We start from the raw sequence: 19376 nt of genomic DNA on the forward strand, positions 1-19376 counted from the left end.
TACAAGCCATACAGCCTTTTCTGGAATACAGTTTTTCCCTGTGGAACATCAGAATTATTAACACATCATAATAGCGAGTTTGACTAGTCAGTGTTCCAGTAGAATACAGGCTCTGAAAATTAAGGTGTTGGGTTAAAAAATGAGGAACTGACACATATAACCTGCACGTGCTCTCTTTTAGGGATAGACCTGCCGTTTATGATGATGCCCCACCCTCTGCTTCCCGTCAGCCTACCTCCTGCTTCAGTTGCAATGGCAATGAATCAGATGAACCACCTCAATACGATAGCTAACATGGCAGCAGCAGCCCAAATGCACAGTCCTCTTTCCAGGGCAGGGGCCTCTGTTATAAAGGTAAGAGTCATCCCTGAGACTTAGAAAAAGTAGCTTTTTGTGGCTAACAAAACATGTACAGTGACTTTCTTAAGAAGGTAACTAAGAGGCAATGAGCTTGTACTGCCTATAGCACACCTGATCTGCTATTCCTGATAGTGCTTCAGTGTGAGGAAATGCCTGGGAATACAGTCACGGAGTTAAGATGCTCTGCTCTATCTGAAAATCTGTAATGTCATTGAACACAGATACTAACACTCACTAGAAGCTAGGGGAATAAGCATTGCTGGGCCCCTCAGTTCAAGAAGGACAGGAACTGCTGGAGAGAGTCCAGCGTAGGGCTACAAAGATGATGGAGGGAGTGGAGCATCTCCCTTATGAGGAGCGGCTGAGGGAGCTGGGGCTCTTTAGTTTGCAGAAGAGAAGACTGAGGGGAGACCTCATTCATGGTTATAAATATTTAAAGGGTGAGTGTCACGAGGATGGAGCCAGGCTCTTCTCGGTGACAAACAATGATGAGACAAGGGGTAACGGACACAAACTGGAACACAGGAGGTTCCACTGAAATTGGAGAAGAAACTTCTTCTCAGTGAGGGTGACAGAGCCCTGGCCCAGGCTGCCCAGAGAGGTTGTGGAGTCTCCTTCTCTGCAGACATTCAAAACCCGCCTGGACGCCTTCCTGTGTAACCTCACCTGGGTGTTCCTGCTCCGGCAGGGGGATTGGACTGGATGAGCTTTTGAGGTCCCTTCCAATCCCTAACATTCTGGGATTCTGTGATTCTGTGCTGCATCTGTTAAAGCTCAAAAGCTGTTCTAAAATGTTGTTTAAAATCACAATGTTATACTTAAAAGAAAATAGTGTAGAACATAACAGGAATTTTGGTGCAGTGTGATTCTAGAACAGGTTAATAGTAAAGAAAACCATCAGAAGTACCTTAGTGTGAGTATAGTCTCCAGTAACCACAACAGATTTTCCTTCTAGTTGGTTAAAATGTGTTCATACTTTTGAGAGGCATCTGATAGTCTCTTCCAAGCATGTTGTTAAGAAAATTTCATGCCTGTGTTGAGAGCTGAAGTCTTACCACACACTAAAAAATAGGTTGAGACAAGAAATGTTCGTAGTAGAAGGATGTAGGATCAGTGCGTGTGAAGGATGGGCACTATGGGATTCTCTAAAACACAGTGTCTCCTCTTTTCATTGAGGAAAAATGAAAGGTTTTATCAATCTTTTGTGTGTATTTGCATGCATGTGCATGTTTCTTATTGATAAAATAACGTTTTGTCAGCTTCGAAAGGTAGTTATTTTAGTTAATTTTTCTTTGTTTTTAAATATGTGAGTCTATAGAACAATCTGTTCTGGAAAGTACATTTTCTTATTTTTATATTTATGCTCTTTTACACTTGTGTATCCCCATCATTCTGGAATCTCAAAGTCCTGAGTTGCTTTATTGTAACAACTTTCACTGATTTGCTGAACTTAATCTCTCATATCTTTATTGGAAAACATCTTAATTATATAATATTGTTATTTTATCATTGAGAAAGTTACTGTTGCCAATATTACAGACCAATTGTGAGAGTAAATTAGTTAGAATGGTGGTGTAGTTCCTGTTGTCACAGCTTCCCACTGCAGGAAATTCTGTTTCTACATTAAGCGAGGAAAGAAATTAGTAGTACACAACCACATGTTTATTTTTCATACTGGTATTTACTGATATCACCATACTTTCAAGTAAGAAAGCAAATCTCTTATCACATTACAGCAGCATAAAACATTACGCGTCTCTGTTGTTGAGGTTCTAGAGGTCTTTGTTTTTCTCCTGATCTTCCTCTCCCTGAGCATCTCCAGAATTGCCTCAGGTTGTTTTCTGTCTTTACTGAGAGTCCACTTTCAAATGGCAAATGTTGTTCTTAATACTTTGATTTTACTTACGTTTTATTTTCTCAGATTCTGGGAGGCTGGTAAAATTCAGGGGGGTGTTCCCCAGTTAGAGACTATTTAGGATTAAGATCTATAATAATTTCCCCTTATCATCGGTGTATCTGCACAGTTGTTGACTGCATGGAGGAAATGTGATATCTCTGCTGTCCAACTGTCCATTCGTTAATGCAAGTCACTGAATTGTTAGAAATTAATTGAGGTTCCATTTGTTTCACTCAGTAATCTTTTCTTTAGCTGTTCAGAGACCTCTTGAGAAAACCATAACTTAATTACAGCAGTGGAACATTTGTAGCAGCAAGTAGACTGCATAAGCTTTGATTATATTTTAAATGCTATCAGTACGTCAAAATGAAGATTAAATATGTATTTGTAAAGGATGCTAGCTCTTTGTAATATAAACTACAGTTCTTGCAAGCAGTTAGGTTTAAGGATGTTCTTTAGCAGGCCGTTGCTGATGCTAGTTACTCATTTACAGCTATTTTTTCCCCAACACCTGCACCAGAGGATACACAGTTATCTCCACAGCAGCAGTAGGTCTCACCAGCGCTCTGGTGGGAATTATTTCCTCCACATGATGTATAGGAAAATACAGCGGTAGCTAATGTGACAGAGGTAAAGTGTGCCTCCATTGCTGTGTTACTCTCACCTGTCAAGTGATGCTGCATCGTTCTCTCGCTTGTTCTGAGTGCTGAAACTGTAGATGAATTTTATAACAGAAAGTGTGAGGCTCCTTTTGTCCTTTCCTTCCCTTCTGTACTATCATCTGGCTCTGAGTGACGATCAGTTAAGATGAAATCCTTGTACAAAATGAAACGTGTAAAAGAAAAGCATTGCTGCTATTGTTATGTCAGTGGTATTACTTTTATTGCTTGACGTTATTTAAGTGCATTAAATAAGTACAAAAAAGGCTAGTTTTAGATAGACTGTGATTCCAGCATTATGATGTTACTTAAAATGGGAGAAATGAATTGAATCTGTTGAGTGTATATCTATTTCCATACTCCGATGACTAAAATACCACTTGGCCTGTTTTCTATAGGTGTGAGAATCAGCTGCTTTATAAAGGTTTTGAATGAAGTCATTATGCTTTTTATATCGCGTTTGCCATTTAGAAATAAGCTGTTCTACCGAGATATGCATGATCAGCAAAGTTAACATTTAGTGCTCCAGAAAGAAATGTCATAACTGTGAAACTTGATTTCTTCCTGACAGGAACACTATAAATTAGGCAGGCACAATGGCCAGGCTCACGAAGCCTTCTTAGCCATCTGCATTATGATCTGATGTGATTATAGCAGCACCCGCTAGCAGTGCTATAGCTACTGTCTGACAGTGCCCCTGTAATAAATCAAGGATTTCAGGCGTTTACTGGGCATCAGAAAGAGCTTGCGCCATTTGAAACTTGACTCAAATGGTTCTGATGAATCTTTGTAATTGAGGATCTTGTATGGCAAAACCAAGATTTGACAGCAACGCTGACTTCACCACCCTCTCTCTTCTCCCTCATGTGTCTTCTGTCCCGTTAGTTCTCTTTTTTCCAGAGCTCTTCTTCAGCGAGATGAACTCCAGTTCAATCCAGTTACTGGCCTAGGTGTAAAATGCTTTCCCAGCCTGGTCCAGAGGACCAGTCTGGGGTGGAACTTAGCTGAAGTACACCTGAATCGTGGTGTAGGCTAGAAACAGTTGGGAATAAAAACAGTAGTTTACTGTCATCTAATAATTTTGCTCCTGAAACTCAGAAAAATCTGTTCAGTGATGATATTTTCTGGAATATTGTGTCCAGTTCTGGGCCCCTCAGTTCAAGAAGGACAGGAACTGCTGGAGAGAGTCCAGCGTAGGGCTACAAAGATGATCAAGGGAGTGGAGCATCTCCCTGATGAGGAGCGGCTGAGGGAGCTGGGGCTCTTTAGTTTGCAGAAGAGGAGACTGAGGGGAGACCTCATTCATGGTTATAAATATTTAAAGGGTGAGTGTCACGAGGATGGAGCCAGGCTCTTCTCGGTGACAAACAATGATAGGACAAGAGGTAATGGGCACAAGCTGGAACACAGGAGGTTCCACTGAAATTTGAGAAGAAACTTCTTCTCAGTGAGGGTGACAGAGCCCTGGCCCAGGCTGCCCAGAGAGGTTGTGGAGTCTCCTTCTCTGGAGACATTCAAAACCCGCCTGGACGCCTTCCTGTGTAACCTCATCTGGGTGTTCCTGCTCCGGCAGGGGGATTGGACTGGGTGAGCTTTGGAGGTCCCTTCCAATCCCTAACATTCTGGGATTCTGTGATTCTGTGATATTTTCAGGTCTTCAGAAGCAGAGTTTGGACAGGCCCTTTATACAAAAGAGAAAGGATTTTTCACTGGAGTTTACAGAACAACTCAACTCCAGAGCGCAATAACTACATAACGTTAAGATTTTTATTTTACAGTGGACCTATAATGAATATGACTGTGTAACAAATTCCTATCACTATTAGTATGCATTCACAGCATATTATAGTTTATCATAAAGGAGCTGTTAAGACTTGTGCTGAGAACACAAATTGAATTAGAATGCTGAAAGCACACCTAAATCTTAACAGATCATATAAATTAAATAGGGTCCAAAGGAGATGAATCAGACCGTGCCCATGTAACAGCTCTTTGTCCATAGTGGAGTGAGGCCTCAAGCTATGGATCCTTGAGCTACATGCAGTAAAGGCATCGGGAGTGTTAAGATAGTTTCATCAAGCCTAAAGTCTTGGTTTTTACAGATTAAGCCAGAAAGGGCTTAAGTGACAAAAAAACCTATTAGCTTACACATTTTCAGCCAACAGCCAGGGGGGAGGTTTGGTGTTAGGAAAGAGCAAAGAGGGCTGGCAAGAGCCAGGTGGCTATGGGAGCCTTTGAGTATTCACTGGAAGGCCGCTTTCTCAGCGGTGCTTTGGAACAGGTGTGGTTAGTGTGGGCTTGAACTGTGGGCACTGAATCCAAACCAGGGACCTTAAGCTGCTTCTTTCTGTGCTAGAGTTCTGAGGGTAACGAGGGAAAATTTTATCGCAGAGATTTGAGAGGCTCTTTACCCTTTTTCTCCCAGTTTTTCCTTGCTTCTTGTTCTATTCGCCCCACATATTTTGCACTTCCCTTACTCATGTCTCACCCTTCCTCCTCCATCTCTCCTCCTTCTCATTCTCCCTTTCCTTCTGGCTCTCCAACAGCCTCCTCTGAGCTGCTGAGATGTGCTTCTCTTGCGTAGGAGTATTTCTGCAAATTGGTTTCCTGCTGTACATTTTTCTTCTGTCATCATTCCCTCATGCTTGCTGTATTCCTACTTTTCTCTTATTCTTTCTGCTTTTATCTAGGTCCCAATTAGGAATAAGTGACACATTTGTTGAATGCAGCTGGAAAACCCAGAGAGGGGGGAAAAAAAAAGTAATTGAAATGTTTTGTTTCAAAAAACCACCTCAAAATAAAGCACTTTAATTTTTGATTTTGAAATCGTATTTCTTTCAGAATTTCACCCCAATGTAATGTAGAAACAAATCAAATCCCACCCGCCTCCCCTCCCCACAAAATTAAAAAGAAAGGACATTTTAGGTGAAATGCAATGTTTTGTTTTGGTAGGGAGACTGAAATAATTTCCGTCTGAATATTTCAGTCTACTGATAAACAGAACAAAGCCTTATTTGTGCAGTGTGATGTAGACTTGCAGTGGAGATTTTTGAGTCTCCTTGTCTTTGTCTCTTGATTTTGTGGGATTGTTAAAGCATTTGTAAGGGATATATATGACATGATTTTAAATTCCCTAAAGAGAATACAGATGGGCTGTGTAATTATTGCTGAAAGGTGCTATTTTCTGTGTGCTTTACAACTCACACTCATAATATTTACCTGACAGCCAGAAAAATGTGGCCATCTCAGAATACTCTGAAACAATTCTCAGTATAAAAACATTTCTCATTACAGAATTTATAACGTATTTAATTTCACATACCTCTGTGGATTCAGTTAATTCTGAATTGTTTTCAGAGTATTACAAGATTTATAAAATAAAACTCCCATAAAGTTTATGTTATGTTTCTCATTGTTGGAGTTATCTATCCCATTTCATAGCTCGTGGTCATTGCTGGCAGGTTATTGCTTAAATGGGGACTAGAACATGTTAGGGTAGAGACATGTGAGACATGGTAGTTCGTTTGCTGCTTAGAAGGCTAATTTTTGTGGCTGTATCTGTAGCGAAGGAGAAGTGAGTGTGCAGTTTTGTATCTTTTTATTTGCTGATACAGGGAAACTGCCGTGCTGGGAGATGGTCAGGTCCCTACAAATTACATTAAATACCCTTCTCACCCCTCCTCCTTTGAAGGGGGCATATCCCTCTCCCTGCAGTGCCAAGAATGCCTCACTGTACAACACCGAGACACCCGTTTGCTTGGTTAAAGAATAAGCAATGAATACTTATTTTAAACTTGCAAGTGATTAAAAACACAGTAAGAAGCAAGTACATATGGTTTTTGCAAAGTTTGCAAGGGAATATTGTTAAGCCAAGCACACGCTAGCTTCTAGTTCTGGCTCACGTCTTTTTAGCATTGGCTTAGTCGTTGGCATTTGTACTTAGTAACTAACATAGCTATAACGTAGATTAGATACGGCATTATCATCACTAGTCCTGGGAATGCCTTTCATTCATTCAGTAGCAGCACTGGCTAAAAAAATTCGTAGGAGGGGTACAAGTAGAAAGTTCCCACTGCAAGGTCCTTTCCAGTTTTAGTCAATATTATACTCTCGGATTCAAAGTAAAATGTAAAGGTCAAATCTTAATATACGAGTGAAGGTTGCCGTAGTTTTCACAGTGACTGCTAATTTAAGAAATGGTGAAGAAGGAAGCTCTTGTTTGGCTGTTTACTCATACCATCCGATTAGCTGTGGTTTTCTGTTTGGCTGAGCAGCTGGCAATTAATGAATTGATAGGAAATAGTCACAAGGTAATGGAATTAGCAGGTGAACATCTGGCATTAAAAACCAGTGAATATAGAAGTATTATTATGATTTCTTAAATTTGGTGGAAAAATAATTGCCTGTTGACTACAACTGAAACAACTATAGGTACATAGTGAAAAAAATTGCATTTTAAATGACAAAGTATATATTTTAAGTGAATGACTTACCAATACACGGCAAAAGATGAATGGGATCCAGCTGGCTTTCAGACATACAGATCCCATCTTACTTTCTCGACCAGCTGTTTACTTTGCTCATCTCCAGTTCTTACCGCAATTGGAGATACTCTGTGTAGCTCAGAAGACCAGCAAGTCATCCATAGTCTTTGGATGTGCCCTTTTTCAGACTGAGATGATTTGGAATATAAACCTATCCACTGTTCTCTTGCCCAGAAAGAGTAACTCTAACCATCATATTTCTTGTCGGTGACTGTCCAGCATTGTTTCTGATGTAGCACAGCTCCTGCTTACTGACTCAGGATTATTCATTTTCTTTGAAAAGCCCAAATGTCAATTATGTATTGCTTTTCTCAATAATGCATTAGTTAAGGGCCGTAAACTTTGGAACACTATTATATATGTACTTATTAGAATTCAAATAGCATCAAATAAGGTCAATTTGAAAGAAATAAGTGTCTTAGTGTTAACTGGGGGGGAAAAGAAGTTAGCAATTCAATTCTTTGCTAACTGAAATTGTGCTAACTTTCCTTATTCTTCTCTCTTATTGAGAATGGAATTCATCCAGGGAGATGCGAGCAACAATATCCCAGGCACGATGAAATAGTTTTGGATAGGAAGTGAGGAGGTCTGCAGGCAGTGTGCTGGCTGACTGCTCCTGGCTTCACAGGGAATTGAGACTGGTTTCTAGTTGTTGTTTTTTTAACCGTGTAGTCCATTTTGAGAATCTGAATGGTGATTTGGCAAGCACTGGGAGAATGAGGTGTGATATAATAAAAAATTCTGGTGGGGAACTAGTGTGCAGATTAATGTTGTAAAATTTATTGTGTCAGAGCCTACGAACTCTCTCGTTTTCCGATATGGTCATCAGCTCTAAATCTTTCTTAAAATAGTTAAAAAAATTAATCTAGACCTAAAGACAGTGGAATCTCCATTTTTCCTTCCTCTACATTTCATTAGTGAGGTCTGGTGAATTCCACCTCTTCTGCCACTGCAGAGCCCTGTAGAGTACAGAAGCAGCACCTCAGTTACATCTAAAATACCAAGATAAATAAAATATCCAGGACTCAGACAAACCTCCAAAACCTGCTTGTCAGCAGTGAAATGCCATTAAATCCTCTAGGAACTCATTAATAGATTAACATTTGGAAGAGTAATTGCAGCTACATTAGAACTAGGAATAAAGAAAAATAAAGGAAAACCCAGCAGCATCATTGCTCTAAACTCTTGATACAAAACGAAGATTAATACGATAAAAAAAAAAAATCAGTGGTAAGGAATTAAGGTCAAGATGATTATGTCAAAACCAGGTAAGCTGTTCATATATATTTCAAATAAACTAGTATGGATGCAGCTGTTATGTCATGTTTCTTATTATTTGTGTGGAATACTGCCTCACAGGGGATAGAAAAAGGATATTGAGGTGAAATCACGGATGTATCTGGAAATTGGATGAGTTGATGACTCCAGTCTGTTAACCTAAATCACAACTAAAATTAACAATGTCAAGCTTTGTAGCTACATTTTCTGAGCCAAAGCAAGACCCTGATCTTTCGTGAGACAGAAATATATTACCCTTCGAAAGGATCGAATACTGCAAAAGTCTTTTTTGGGAATTTATGTTACGGCTCTGTAAAAGGAAGAGAAAAGATGAGATAAAGTAGGTACTATAGTTAGATAAATAGGTGAGATCTTGAGAAATGTTTTCATTTTTCATAAAATTCTCACAGTCTTTAAATTTTACATCCATAATTCATTACATTATAACCTGGAATATGAATCTTGCAAATTAATAAAATAAGAAGAAATGCAAATTGAGAAAATATGACTCTATTTAGAAATGCTTCTCTGTTACTGTGAGTGTACCCACTGCAGAACCAGGCTACACAGCAGTGTGCTGGTGGGAATGGAGCTATTTTCAGGAGGAGAAAAAAAAATATATGAAAAGTAGCGTGGTTGTAAAATACATAGATGACAAATGAAGTCATCAACGTGTAAAATAATGTTAAGGGTTTAGATTTGCAATTTTCCTATTTAAATGCCCTCATTGATTTGTTACAAATACTGTTAACCCTGTGTTTGGAAAATGGTGAGGACATTATCACTTGTGTTCTCATTTGTAATAAAATAGATTAACTTGCTGTGAAATTTTAACTAGGCTGAGACACAACAGTAGCTACCTAATGAACCAGAGCACATTGCTGTTAAGTAGCTAAATAGATGCATACTGATTACAGGACTGAAAAATGGATCTGTTTACTCGCAAAAAAAGTCTGTTCATAGTGTTATTCATTATAGTAGGGGAAATTCAGCATTACATTTCCACACAAAAATTTAGAATTAGATAATATCTTGATCTATACACAGTCTTACATGATGATGCTCTGTCCTCATTTGTAGTACATGTGATGTAGAGGAAATTTCAGCTTCTTTGTTGCCCATTGGGAAAAGTCTGTCTTCCCTGTGTATGTAAATTGTTGTAACTGGTAAGGTGTTAGATGACATAATCAACTAATTCTCTTAGCAAGGGATTCGCTGTGTGATTGAGAATGACATTAGTATTTGACTCTTTGATTTCTGCCTGAACATTTCAAACCAAGACCCTGAGTTTGAACGCAAATTGCTTGAAGCAGAGATTATTTTATAGCGAGACAATGGGAAATGGGGTTACCAGAAGGAGCTCAAATACTTTGCTTTTCCAAATCATCAGCTTTTGAATTACTCAACTCCCATTTAAGATGACATATATGGCTCTTTCTGTGATATCTAAGTGTTAATTCATAGCCATATTTGTTCATAGTTTGGTTTTATTTGTAGAACAGTTGGCATGTCCTCTCCTTGGCTATTCATTTTCATGGTTGCAATAGACAATGAAATTTACTTTAACTATGCACTCTTCTGTAAAATTAATCATTTCAAAATGATATCTTAATTGTAAATTGAGTACTCTATATGGTAAAAGGAGAGGAAATAGTGCCAAGGAGGACAGCTAAAACTGAAATCCAGGCTAATTAAATTATAGTCAGAGTCGTAGCCTGTTAGCAGTGACCTATTTTGGAAGCTGTTGCTTACATAAAGGTAAAAGACACACAGTATTTATAAGCTCAAGATTGCATGGATATGATTCATAATTTATTTAGGAGAATAGTTCTTGGGGTAAGAATGGGACTTTTAAAAGTAACTTAATAAGCAGCCCATCCACAGAGTTAGTCACTCTTCCGCTCCTATCAGCAACCTCTAAAGCCACCCTTTTGGAGATCAAGAAGAAGAAAACACAGGAGACTTTAAGATCAGTGACTGACTTTTTTCCCCCTAGAATTGAAAAATGTGTTTGTTTAAAACCATTCAGTTTTCAAAACTTTAAGGACTTGTGACTCAACATAATAAGTTCATATCTATTAAAACGTCGTAAACATTTTAGATTAACATTCAAAAATACTGCAATTAAAAGCCTCCCTTTAAGATTTATTAGTTATTGTATCTTCATTAAATAACAGGTAATTAGTGAAAACAGATCCATTGAGGATTAACAGCTATGTAATAGATACACATCTGTTACATGGGTTTGAGGCTCAGTTGTTATCTGACGTACAATGACTATCCTATTAAAAACACATTCACTGCTACGTTTTCAGCTGGTGTGCTTGGAATAGGCAAATGCCACCCCTTGCTAATAAGAGGATCCAGTCTCACATTCCCTGTGCATCATTCTCAAATGTATATGTAAATAGGAAATTGAGTGTGGTTTAGAGAGACGGTTTTAATGGGTAACAGAATATTCTTAAAATGTCAATTTTCCTGTCAGTGTTATTAATGAATTGCCTCAGTAGGTTACGAACAGAATGCTATTCAGTTTATTTTCAAAAGCACATGGAAAATTGCCACCAAGTTACCAGATTGCATACTCCTAATGAAAAAACTTTGAGAATAGGGTAGAAAGGCAGAAAAACTCAGAAGTTCTTTTGAGACAGCTTCCCCAGATGACACTGTGATTGTGATTTTTAATGAGGTGGGGGCAAGAAGATCTCTTCTTTTAAAAAAAGGAAGTAAAATTTCAGTTTTGAGTTTCCACAGGCAATAGCTGATTGCCAGGCATGAGGGCAACTCCAAAGATGCAGTTTCTGGAATTCTGTAAATTCAAGCATCTCCTCATTAGTGTCTCCCTTGCAATTACACCTTCAAGGTCTTGTAACAGAGGATCTAAAACATATAAGGGATTTTAAGATAAGAAGATCTAAAGTATCTCAGGCCATGGTCTGTCCATTGTAGAAGATTCTCATTTTTTTTTAGTCCAGGGAACAGGGTTGAAGGGTACTGGAATTTTGAAGTCATTCACAAAAATCATACATGTGGAATCACTGAGTTGGAAGGGATCTCACTTGGTCGTATAACCTCTTGCCTTCCTCAAGACATGATGAATTATTACTTATGCCAAGCTTGTCTATCCTGTTCCCAAAGATATTTACTGATGAAAATTCCATGGCGTGTTCAAGCAAGTACAGATACACAGAACTGCAGAATTTGATTTTGTTGAATTTTTGTGGTTTCTTATATTTTTTTTTTCTCCTTACCCAAAGTACACAGACACACAGAATCGCTCGGTTGGAAAAGCCCTCTGAGATCATCATGTCCAACCGTTCCTGTCTACCCCCTAAACCATATCCCTAAGTACCTCGTCTACCCGCTCTTTAAACACGTCCAGGGATGGTGACTCCACCACCTCCCTGGGCAGCCTGTTCCAGCTTCTGACGACCCTCTCAGTAAAGAACTTCCTCCTTATCTCTGACCTGAACCTCCCTTGGCACAGCTTGGTGCCGTTTCCCCTTGTTCTATCCTCCATCACCTGGGAGAAGAGACCAGCACCCACCTCTCTACAAGCTCCCTTGAGGTAGTTGTAAGTTTAGGTACTGTGTGTATTTAACTTAGAGGTTAATGTCAAAGTTTTGTGTGCAAAGGTACACAAAAGAATTTGCGAGCACATTCTTACTCTTGTTAGTCAGTGGTGCTTTTTGTGCAAAAGTGAAGTTCCTACCAGTGCTGCAGCTTTAAAAATTTGTCTGGTTGCTAACCTGAGGAGGTGCTGATTCAGGCACAGATTTTTGAGTTTACAAATGTGACTGCGTATAGTGACTGTTTGCTCCAAATTGGAATTGTTTATTTGTAATGTGACTCATATATCACAGTTTCACTACCTGTAGATTAAAACTATGAACAGCATGAAAGAATGTTCTTTATGTTTCTCTGTGTGAAAAAGTTAGAAAATAAAAAGTTACCAAGGAAAAAAAAAAAGAGGTGCCAAATGCTATGTCATGACACGAAGGATGAAAACTGTGCCTAGATACAGTACCTGTAGAAGTCTGTACTCTTTTTAACTATAGATGACTATACCTCTCTTTCAGTGGGCATTCTGTTCACTATTTATAACCTCGGACAGACAATTTGTTATTGCTGTTTTAGCCAACTTCATTTTTTCATTGAACTTCAGTGAAGTTCATGAATCAAATTGTACAGACCTTGTTTTATTTCTGTTTCAAGGAAAGGATTCAAGACAGCCCTTCTCCAGCTCCGTCTCTAGAAGACAGTCAGCGGCCGGGAAGCCACGCTTCCTCCCATCAGAGCAGCAGCGTGTCCAGCTCGCCATCCCAGTTGGACAACACACCAGATAGAATCGGTCAGTGCTCTGCAGCCTCACACCCCTTTGCAGTTACGGGCCTCAAGAATTTTAAAAGTTTGTTGAGGCAAATCTTTGTTTGCTGGGAAACTCAGGAAAACACTCACTTGCTAAAGAAACCCAGAAAGTTCATCACTATGGTTTATTTTATTAGGTTCATCACTGTGCAGAGCCTCAGATTCATTCTGTGACATTCTGTCTTCAACCGAGCACAGGAGATTCCACCCCGTCTCTGGTACAGCCAACTTCTCCTGCATGCTGGTGTAAAGCAATGCCTCTGAGGGCACCTGGAATTGAAAAATAGCAAGATACCTTTTTCTTCAGATGCATGTCGGAAAAGTCAGTTTATATGATGGCTTTTCTGTTGCTAAAAACCTCCTCATGCCCACCCATTCCCTCATCACCACAAGACTGAGGGCTTTTTGATTATTTTTTTTTGTGGTCTCCCCACCACAGCTCTCACAGCCTGTGCATTATTGATCTTGTGCTTAAAATGCCAATTCAGTCTAGAGGAAGTTTAGATCCTATTCTTGGTGCTTCCAAGAGGGATCTAGGGCAGGTCAATTAACATCTCTTCATGTCGGTGTGTGTCAACACTGCTGTCTTCACAGTGACTGGAGCCCATGCAGGAATTGCTGAGCCAGATTTAAACTACAGAAACAGTGCAGTCTCTGTAAGTCAGTGTAGGCTTCACTCCCATCAAATAACTCCTCAGCTGCTTGCTGGGATTTTGCAGTTTTGACTCAGATCCATGCAGCAGCACCATGGCACTGCAATGCACAGCTGCCTCTACACAAACGACTCAACAGAACCTGAACTACTTTGCCCAAACATATGCACACACAGGGAAGTCTCTAGAAAGTAGATTCCCCTCAGCTTTTTCATATGTAAAGTAAGGCTAAAAATATCCAGGACAAGAAATGTAACTTCCTATAGCAACAGTGAAAATGGGACTTTTGTCCTCACGGTAGCTTTTGAAAGCTGCTCTAACTTGTTTTATTAATGTGTGCAGTAACACACACTGCAAGCTCTGGGCTCCAGAAATGGTGCTCTAAGTTTTTTAAAGAAAACTAAGTTTTCTTGATATTGAACCAAACATGTCCCTGTTTTGAAGTCTGATGCTTGCTGTTGTAAAGAGATGTCTATGTACTTTGTATCTATAGAAATATAAATATATTTTTACTTTTGCAATTTAAAAAGAAAAAAAAGCTTTCTCTAAAATACGTCAGTGAATTTTTTAAAACATGTCCTCACTGGAATAACTTTAAAATCTGTAATTGGTTAATTGCAGAGAAGAAAATGTTTTAATCATATAAGAACAAAGAAAATAGGCATCCTGAAATCATAAACTTAACACCTGAAAGAATTTCTTTCAACACTGCAGCATACTGTGTTGTCACTGTCATATAGCAGTTTGGGTTACTATCTGTCTATATTTTTTATTAAGCTTGGTGCTTTATAGATAATTACTAATACTTAAATCCTTAAATGTATTTTTCCCCAAAATTATTTCTGTGAAGTACTTTTCTAATTAGTTAATTTGAACAGTTTGTAAGAAATCACATTTATCTCAGTAGTAATTTGGATTCTGTCTCGGTATCTTTGTTTAGTCAACTTGAGCAAATTTGCTTTTGCTGCATATTTTACTTGGCTCTGAGTGCTGAACTGGAACAGTGAAATGGTTGATTATGGACAATAAAATCGTCAATTGCTTTAGAACTTATCTAGCATAAATAAAAGTTAAAATACCAAAATACTGACAAAGAGGAAATATAATTCAATATTTTCCTCTCTTCTGATATTTCTTCACTAACCGTGTTACACTCTGGTTTTTTTAGCTATGCTGACCAACAGCAGGGAAGGAGAGCTCATTGATCAAGAAACTGGGACCAGCCTAAAAAAAATACAAAAAGAGAAAGGTAAAATTACAAACTGGTTTTCATCACAGGCATTTAATAACACTTACTAGATGTTTTATTCCTTTTTCTATTATTCTGCATATGTGATGGCATAATATTATAAATTTAAGAGAACTAAGAACCTAATTGCAATGAATAATGTATCCTGTGAATTTACATGGCGTTCTTAGGAAGTCTAAACAATCAAATCTCTCCTTCTTTCTGTTTATATAGTATGAGGCTAATATTTTGCAGGTCTTTTGACTCAATTATTTATTAAGTCCCTAGCAAATACTTGATTACTGACATGGTATTCTTTGCCTCCAGTGGATGTGTGTGCAGACTGCTCTAATGCTGGTGCATAGGTGAGGGAAAGAAGTAATTTTTTGTGTCTAAGAATATGAATAATGATATTAAATTCCCTCACAAGTGAGAGGCAGCAAGGGAAGAAGTGATGTTTGCCCTGTAGTGATTGTCCTGTGGGCAGTGAAGTGCCTCCTCGATTCTCCCTGCAGAGAGGGCGTTGGGTACTGGAGAACACAAATGTGTTGGTGTACGCAGGTAAGCTTTGGGAAAGTGTTGTAGGAGCAGAGAGCATCTTTGACATTGTAGGAGCAGAAAAGAAACCATTTTTCTTCCTTGCAAATATAACAAAAATGTTCCGTTCATAGGTGAGAGGTTTATTTTGCCAGTACGTACAGAAAACACCATACAAAATGAGTGCCTGCAAAAAAAAATTATTGGATATAGTTAAAGAAAGGAAAGAAAGCTGAATTTAAGTGAATACTGGAAAAATACTGCAAATGCATATACTGAGGGAGATACTAAAGTTTCAGCGTGAAAAAGATGTGAAGGAAAAGAAAGAGGAGACAGTGTAAGCTAAATTTACTTACAAGTGTACTGTCGATATGAACATTTTATCGTAAATGAAAACACAAACTGATTTATATTTTGATTGAGGTGATTTTAGATTATCTGTCAAAATCAAACTCGTACACCTTAGGCTTGTGTAAATTATTGCGCTCAGTATTTAATGTATTTTCTGAGAAAACTAAAACGGCAGGTATAGACGATTTTATGAGCTACTCAAGAGAACTTGGAGGCTCCATGTGCCCTGTGGTTCCAGAGTTATTTAAAATTATTTGAGCAGATTCATGATTTTGTATGATCGGCCCTATTCTTTAGACAGCTGTGACTGATCCAGTTATGGCTAGGAAGAGCCTGAAACTTACTTCCTGTATTTTGTATTTTCATATTCAACTCTTTCTCCTCTTGAAGGAAGGAGGAGCTGTTTTCTATTCACTGGTTTCTCCAGCCATTTAAGAACTTTACTCATGGACCCCAAAAGAGCCCTTTTGTGCCATTCTGAGACAATTTTCTGTTGAGATCATCATGCTTAAATCCTTCCCTCTTGACTTCTGTTGACATTTATGGACCAACACCAGAGGCCAAACAGTCATCAACCATATATTCATTCCTAGGATTAAAAAATTACATTTCTGTAGTAATTACATAGGTATTTAATCTGAATCTGAAAGTGTAGTCGATTTTAATTTTGTTGAACTGTGCATGGTTTCTTGCCACATGTCTAGTCATTTTTCACAGAAACAATTCACTATCCTATGGGGTTCGAAGATGCAAATCATGTAGTTATTGGTAGGAGCAGTCCTGTCACTCAGGGCGGATGAAGGAAGGTACAGCTTAAGAATCAGAAAAGACAATTCAGAAATCCCCAAAAGTGTGAAAGTAATTTAAACTCCACCACCTGTGAACCCAATTCCCAGGCTCCCGTGATCGTTGAACGTTACTTGTAACATGTACGAAATCACAAAGATCTGATGCTAACATTTTGTGTACCATAATTCACCATGACATTAAAGTTGTGTCGGTTTATTAATGTCCTGGTCTACATTTTTGCGTAGTATTATCTTTCTTCTACTTATTATATACGGGGAAATGTGTCTTTATACATGTGTTAGTTCCGCATGCACTTACGGGATTTTTTTAGGATAAACTTAGAGTTCAGAGATTCACCTACATCAGAAAAGAGTGCTTCAAAATCACAAGATGCTTTAAATTATGATTTTAAACATAGAATAATGGTTTTGGATTCCTACTTGGTCTGCACAGATCAAGCTTTTCTCTGAAAGTATGACAATGAGAAACTATTTGTTTTTGTCAGATGTAATTTCCAAATAATCCCACAGCCCCAAAACAGAAAACTTTTTACAGCATTATCTTGGGACAAATGCTGATATTTTAAAGGCACCAACATTGTGTATCAAAACAATTCCAAGCTGATTCTGTGTTTGCCAATGTGACAGACTTGTAGTACAGTTCCTGTAGGAATCTCTGGTTCATAGAATAGAAGCACCCAGTAACTGATGGGCTGCACCGACAGGACAGAGTCAATACCCCACTTCCAAAAGTCTCCAGCCTGTGTGACTGGGCCTTTCTGCCACCCCATACAAGTGTTGTTATCCTCAATGACTTGTCTCACTCCCATATGGTTTCTTTGTCCCTAATACTGTTATTATTCTCTTCTGTATAATTGTTTTGGGCGCTGGTGCACCTCAAATATGTTCAATATTTTTCATAGTCAGACGTGGACAATCACTGAAGAGTGTGATCTGTGATGGGCTGCTCAGCAAAAAGTTTACGTGTAATTTGTATACAGAACAAGCTTTGTTTTTGAAAAGCTGCCATTACTTTTACTAAGGCAAAATATATTTACCATGGAAAATATTTTCAAAGTTATTAAGAAGGAATGTAGTTAAAATAAAAGTATCAACATTTATTAAGTATGACAAGTAAGTGGTTTATACAACCGTGGCAAACATATGTTTTCACATCTGTTTTGAGTAATATCATCATGATTTTAAAAATGATTTATAGCTCTGCAGGCCATAAAATGCCAGCTTTGCTGTACGTTGGAAGTTTTCAAACAACAAAGAAATTATTGAAGGCATATATTGAACGTGCTTTTGTGTTATACACCTTGATAGGACTTTACAAATCTGAGCGTTCTGTAGCAATTAAGATAGCAAGAAATGGAAATTAGGTAAGTAACATTTAGCAGTACTATTTATGTGAAATTTTAGCATAAAACCCAATAAAAGTTACTGTAATTATTGTAGGCAAATGCTGTGATATCCCTCAGGATGCACAATTTTTGTTTTCCATGTCCCATTTTAAGTGATCTCAGCACCAGACAGAAATGTGCCACTTTGTTATCATCAAAGTAATTTCAAGGTAATTAGAGCTGAAAAGAATATAGCTTAAGAGTTTTTCCTTAAAAGATAGTTAATATGAGGTTGTTCCAATTATGCTGAGCTGTTTGCATATGTTGGTGGGGCAGAACTGACAGAATTAGTGGCTGTCTCAGCTCAGCGGGGTTAGAACCCAGATACAGACCATACCTTTAATGTTTTTGAAGGAGGAATGCCATGAAATCTCAATTACTCCACATACTTTCATTATCTCTTTAGGAAGTATGGTCAGGCTTAACATTAGAGGACAACAAGGTCAAACATCTTTATAGGTCTGCAGTTTTATTTTTTTATACAAAATGCATTATTGTATCTTTGTCACATGTCTTTAACCATTATGGCACACAGGCATTTTGCCTGTGCATCCGTATCAGAGTGTGAGTGAAAACCATACGAAGAGTAATCTGTACTTTATTTTGAAATCACTAGTGAGAGGAAACAGAAAATCCCCCACAGAACATAGCCCCAGGTGTTTACAGAAACTTAAACACAGATTCTTCCTGATTGTGCTTTCTTGCTACGTCTGGTTTTAAGCAGTTACATTTTACCTGCACGATTGCTCACAGGAACTAAGTTTTCAATTCATCTGCTTCAGTATATATCCTGGAAAAAGTCTCTATTGTATGGGAAAGGATTGTGTTTGACACAGCCCCGTATAGTCTTTATAGAAACCTCCATATGAATCCTGGCATTAGGAAGGTTAAACGAGCCAGAAAAGAATTTGGCCATGCCTTCCAGTCACATTTAAATGCCGGTACGATTATTCTGTTTGACTGCACGACAAGAAATATTTCAAACTCCTCATGTAGGATGCAATAGTAAAAGGCCCTGACTCAACTCTTGCCACAGTGAAATCAACCGGAACGTTCGTGGTGTCTTCAGTGGGAGCAGAGTTTGGCAAAAGCCTGCTATTTTGGAAGATTGCTCCCCCAGCATGAGAGCCGCGCACATGCCAGCCCTGCCCCTCCGCTCTGGTTTCAGCGAGAGGCAAGCAGGACGTGTAGGCCCTGGGACACCACGGTGTGCTTTGACTCGGTGTTTGCATGCGTGTTTGGGGCACTGGAGCTGCACTCTACCCTAAGTGAACCAGAGTAAACTTTTGTACATGACTACTACCTTC

General features: G+C 38.6%; 1 protein-coding gene across 1 annotated transcript in view; it reads left to right on the forward strand.

Annotated features, from left to right (window-relative positions):
• Positions 1–19376, forward strand: part of LOC104536325 (dachshund homolog 2-like) — a gene marked incomplete at its 5' end in the record, with an annotated part of 31111 nt that overhangs the window by 3498 nt on the left and 8237 nt on the right. The window contains 4 exons of the mRNA XM_010178899.1: positions 182–354; positions 12954–13089; positions 14928–15008; positions 15418–15548. Coding sequence (XP_010177201.1) covers positions 182–354; positions 12954–13089; positions 14928–15008; positions 15418–15548 — 521 coding nt within the window. The remainder of the gene's footprint in view (positions 1–181; positions 355–12953; positions 13090–14927; positions 15009–15417; positions 15549–19376) is intronic.

This window comes from Mesitornis unicolor, unplaced genomic scaffold (genome assembly GCF_000695765.1).
Source record: "Mesitornis unicolor isolate BGI_N332 unplaced genomic scaffold, ASM69576v1 scaffold13870, whole genome shotgun sequence".
NCBI lineage: Eukaryota > Metazoa > Chordata > Aves > Mesitornithiformes > Mesitornithidae > Mesitornis > Mesitornis unicolor.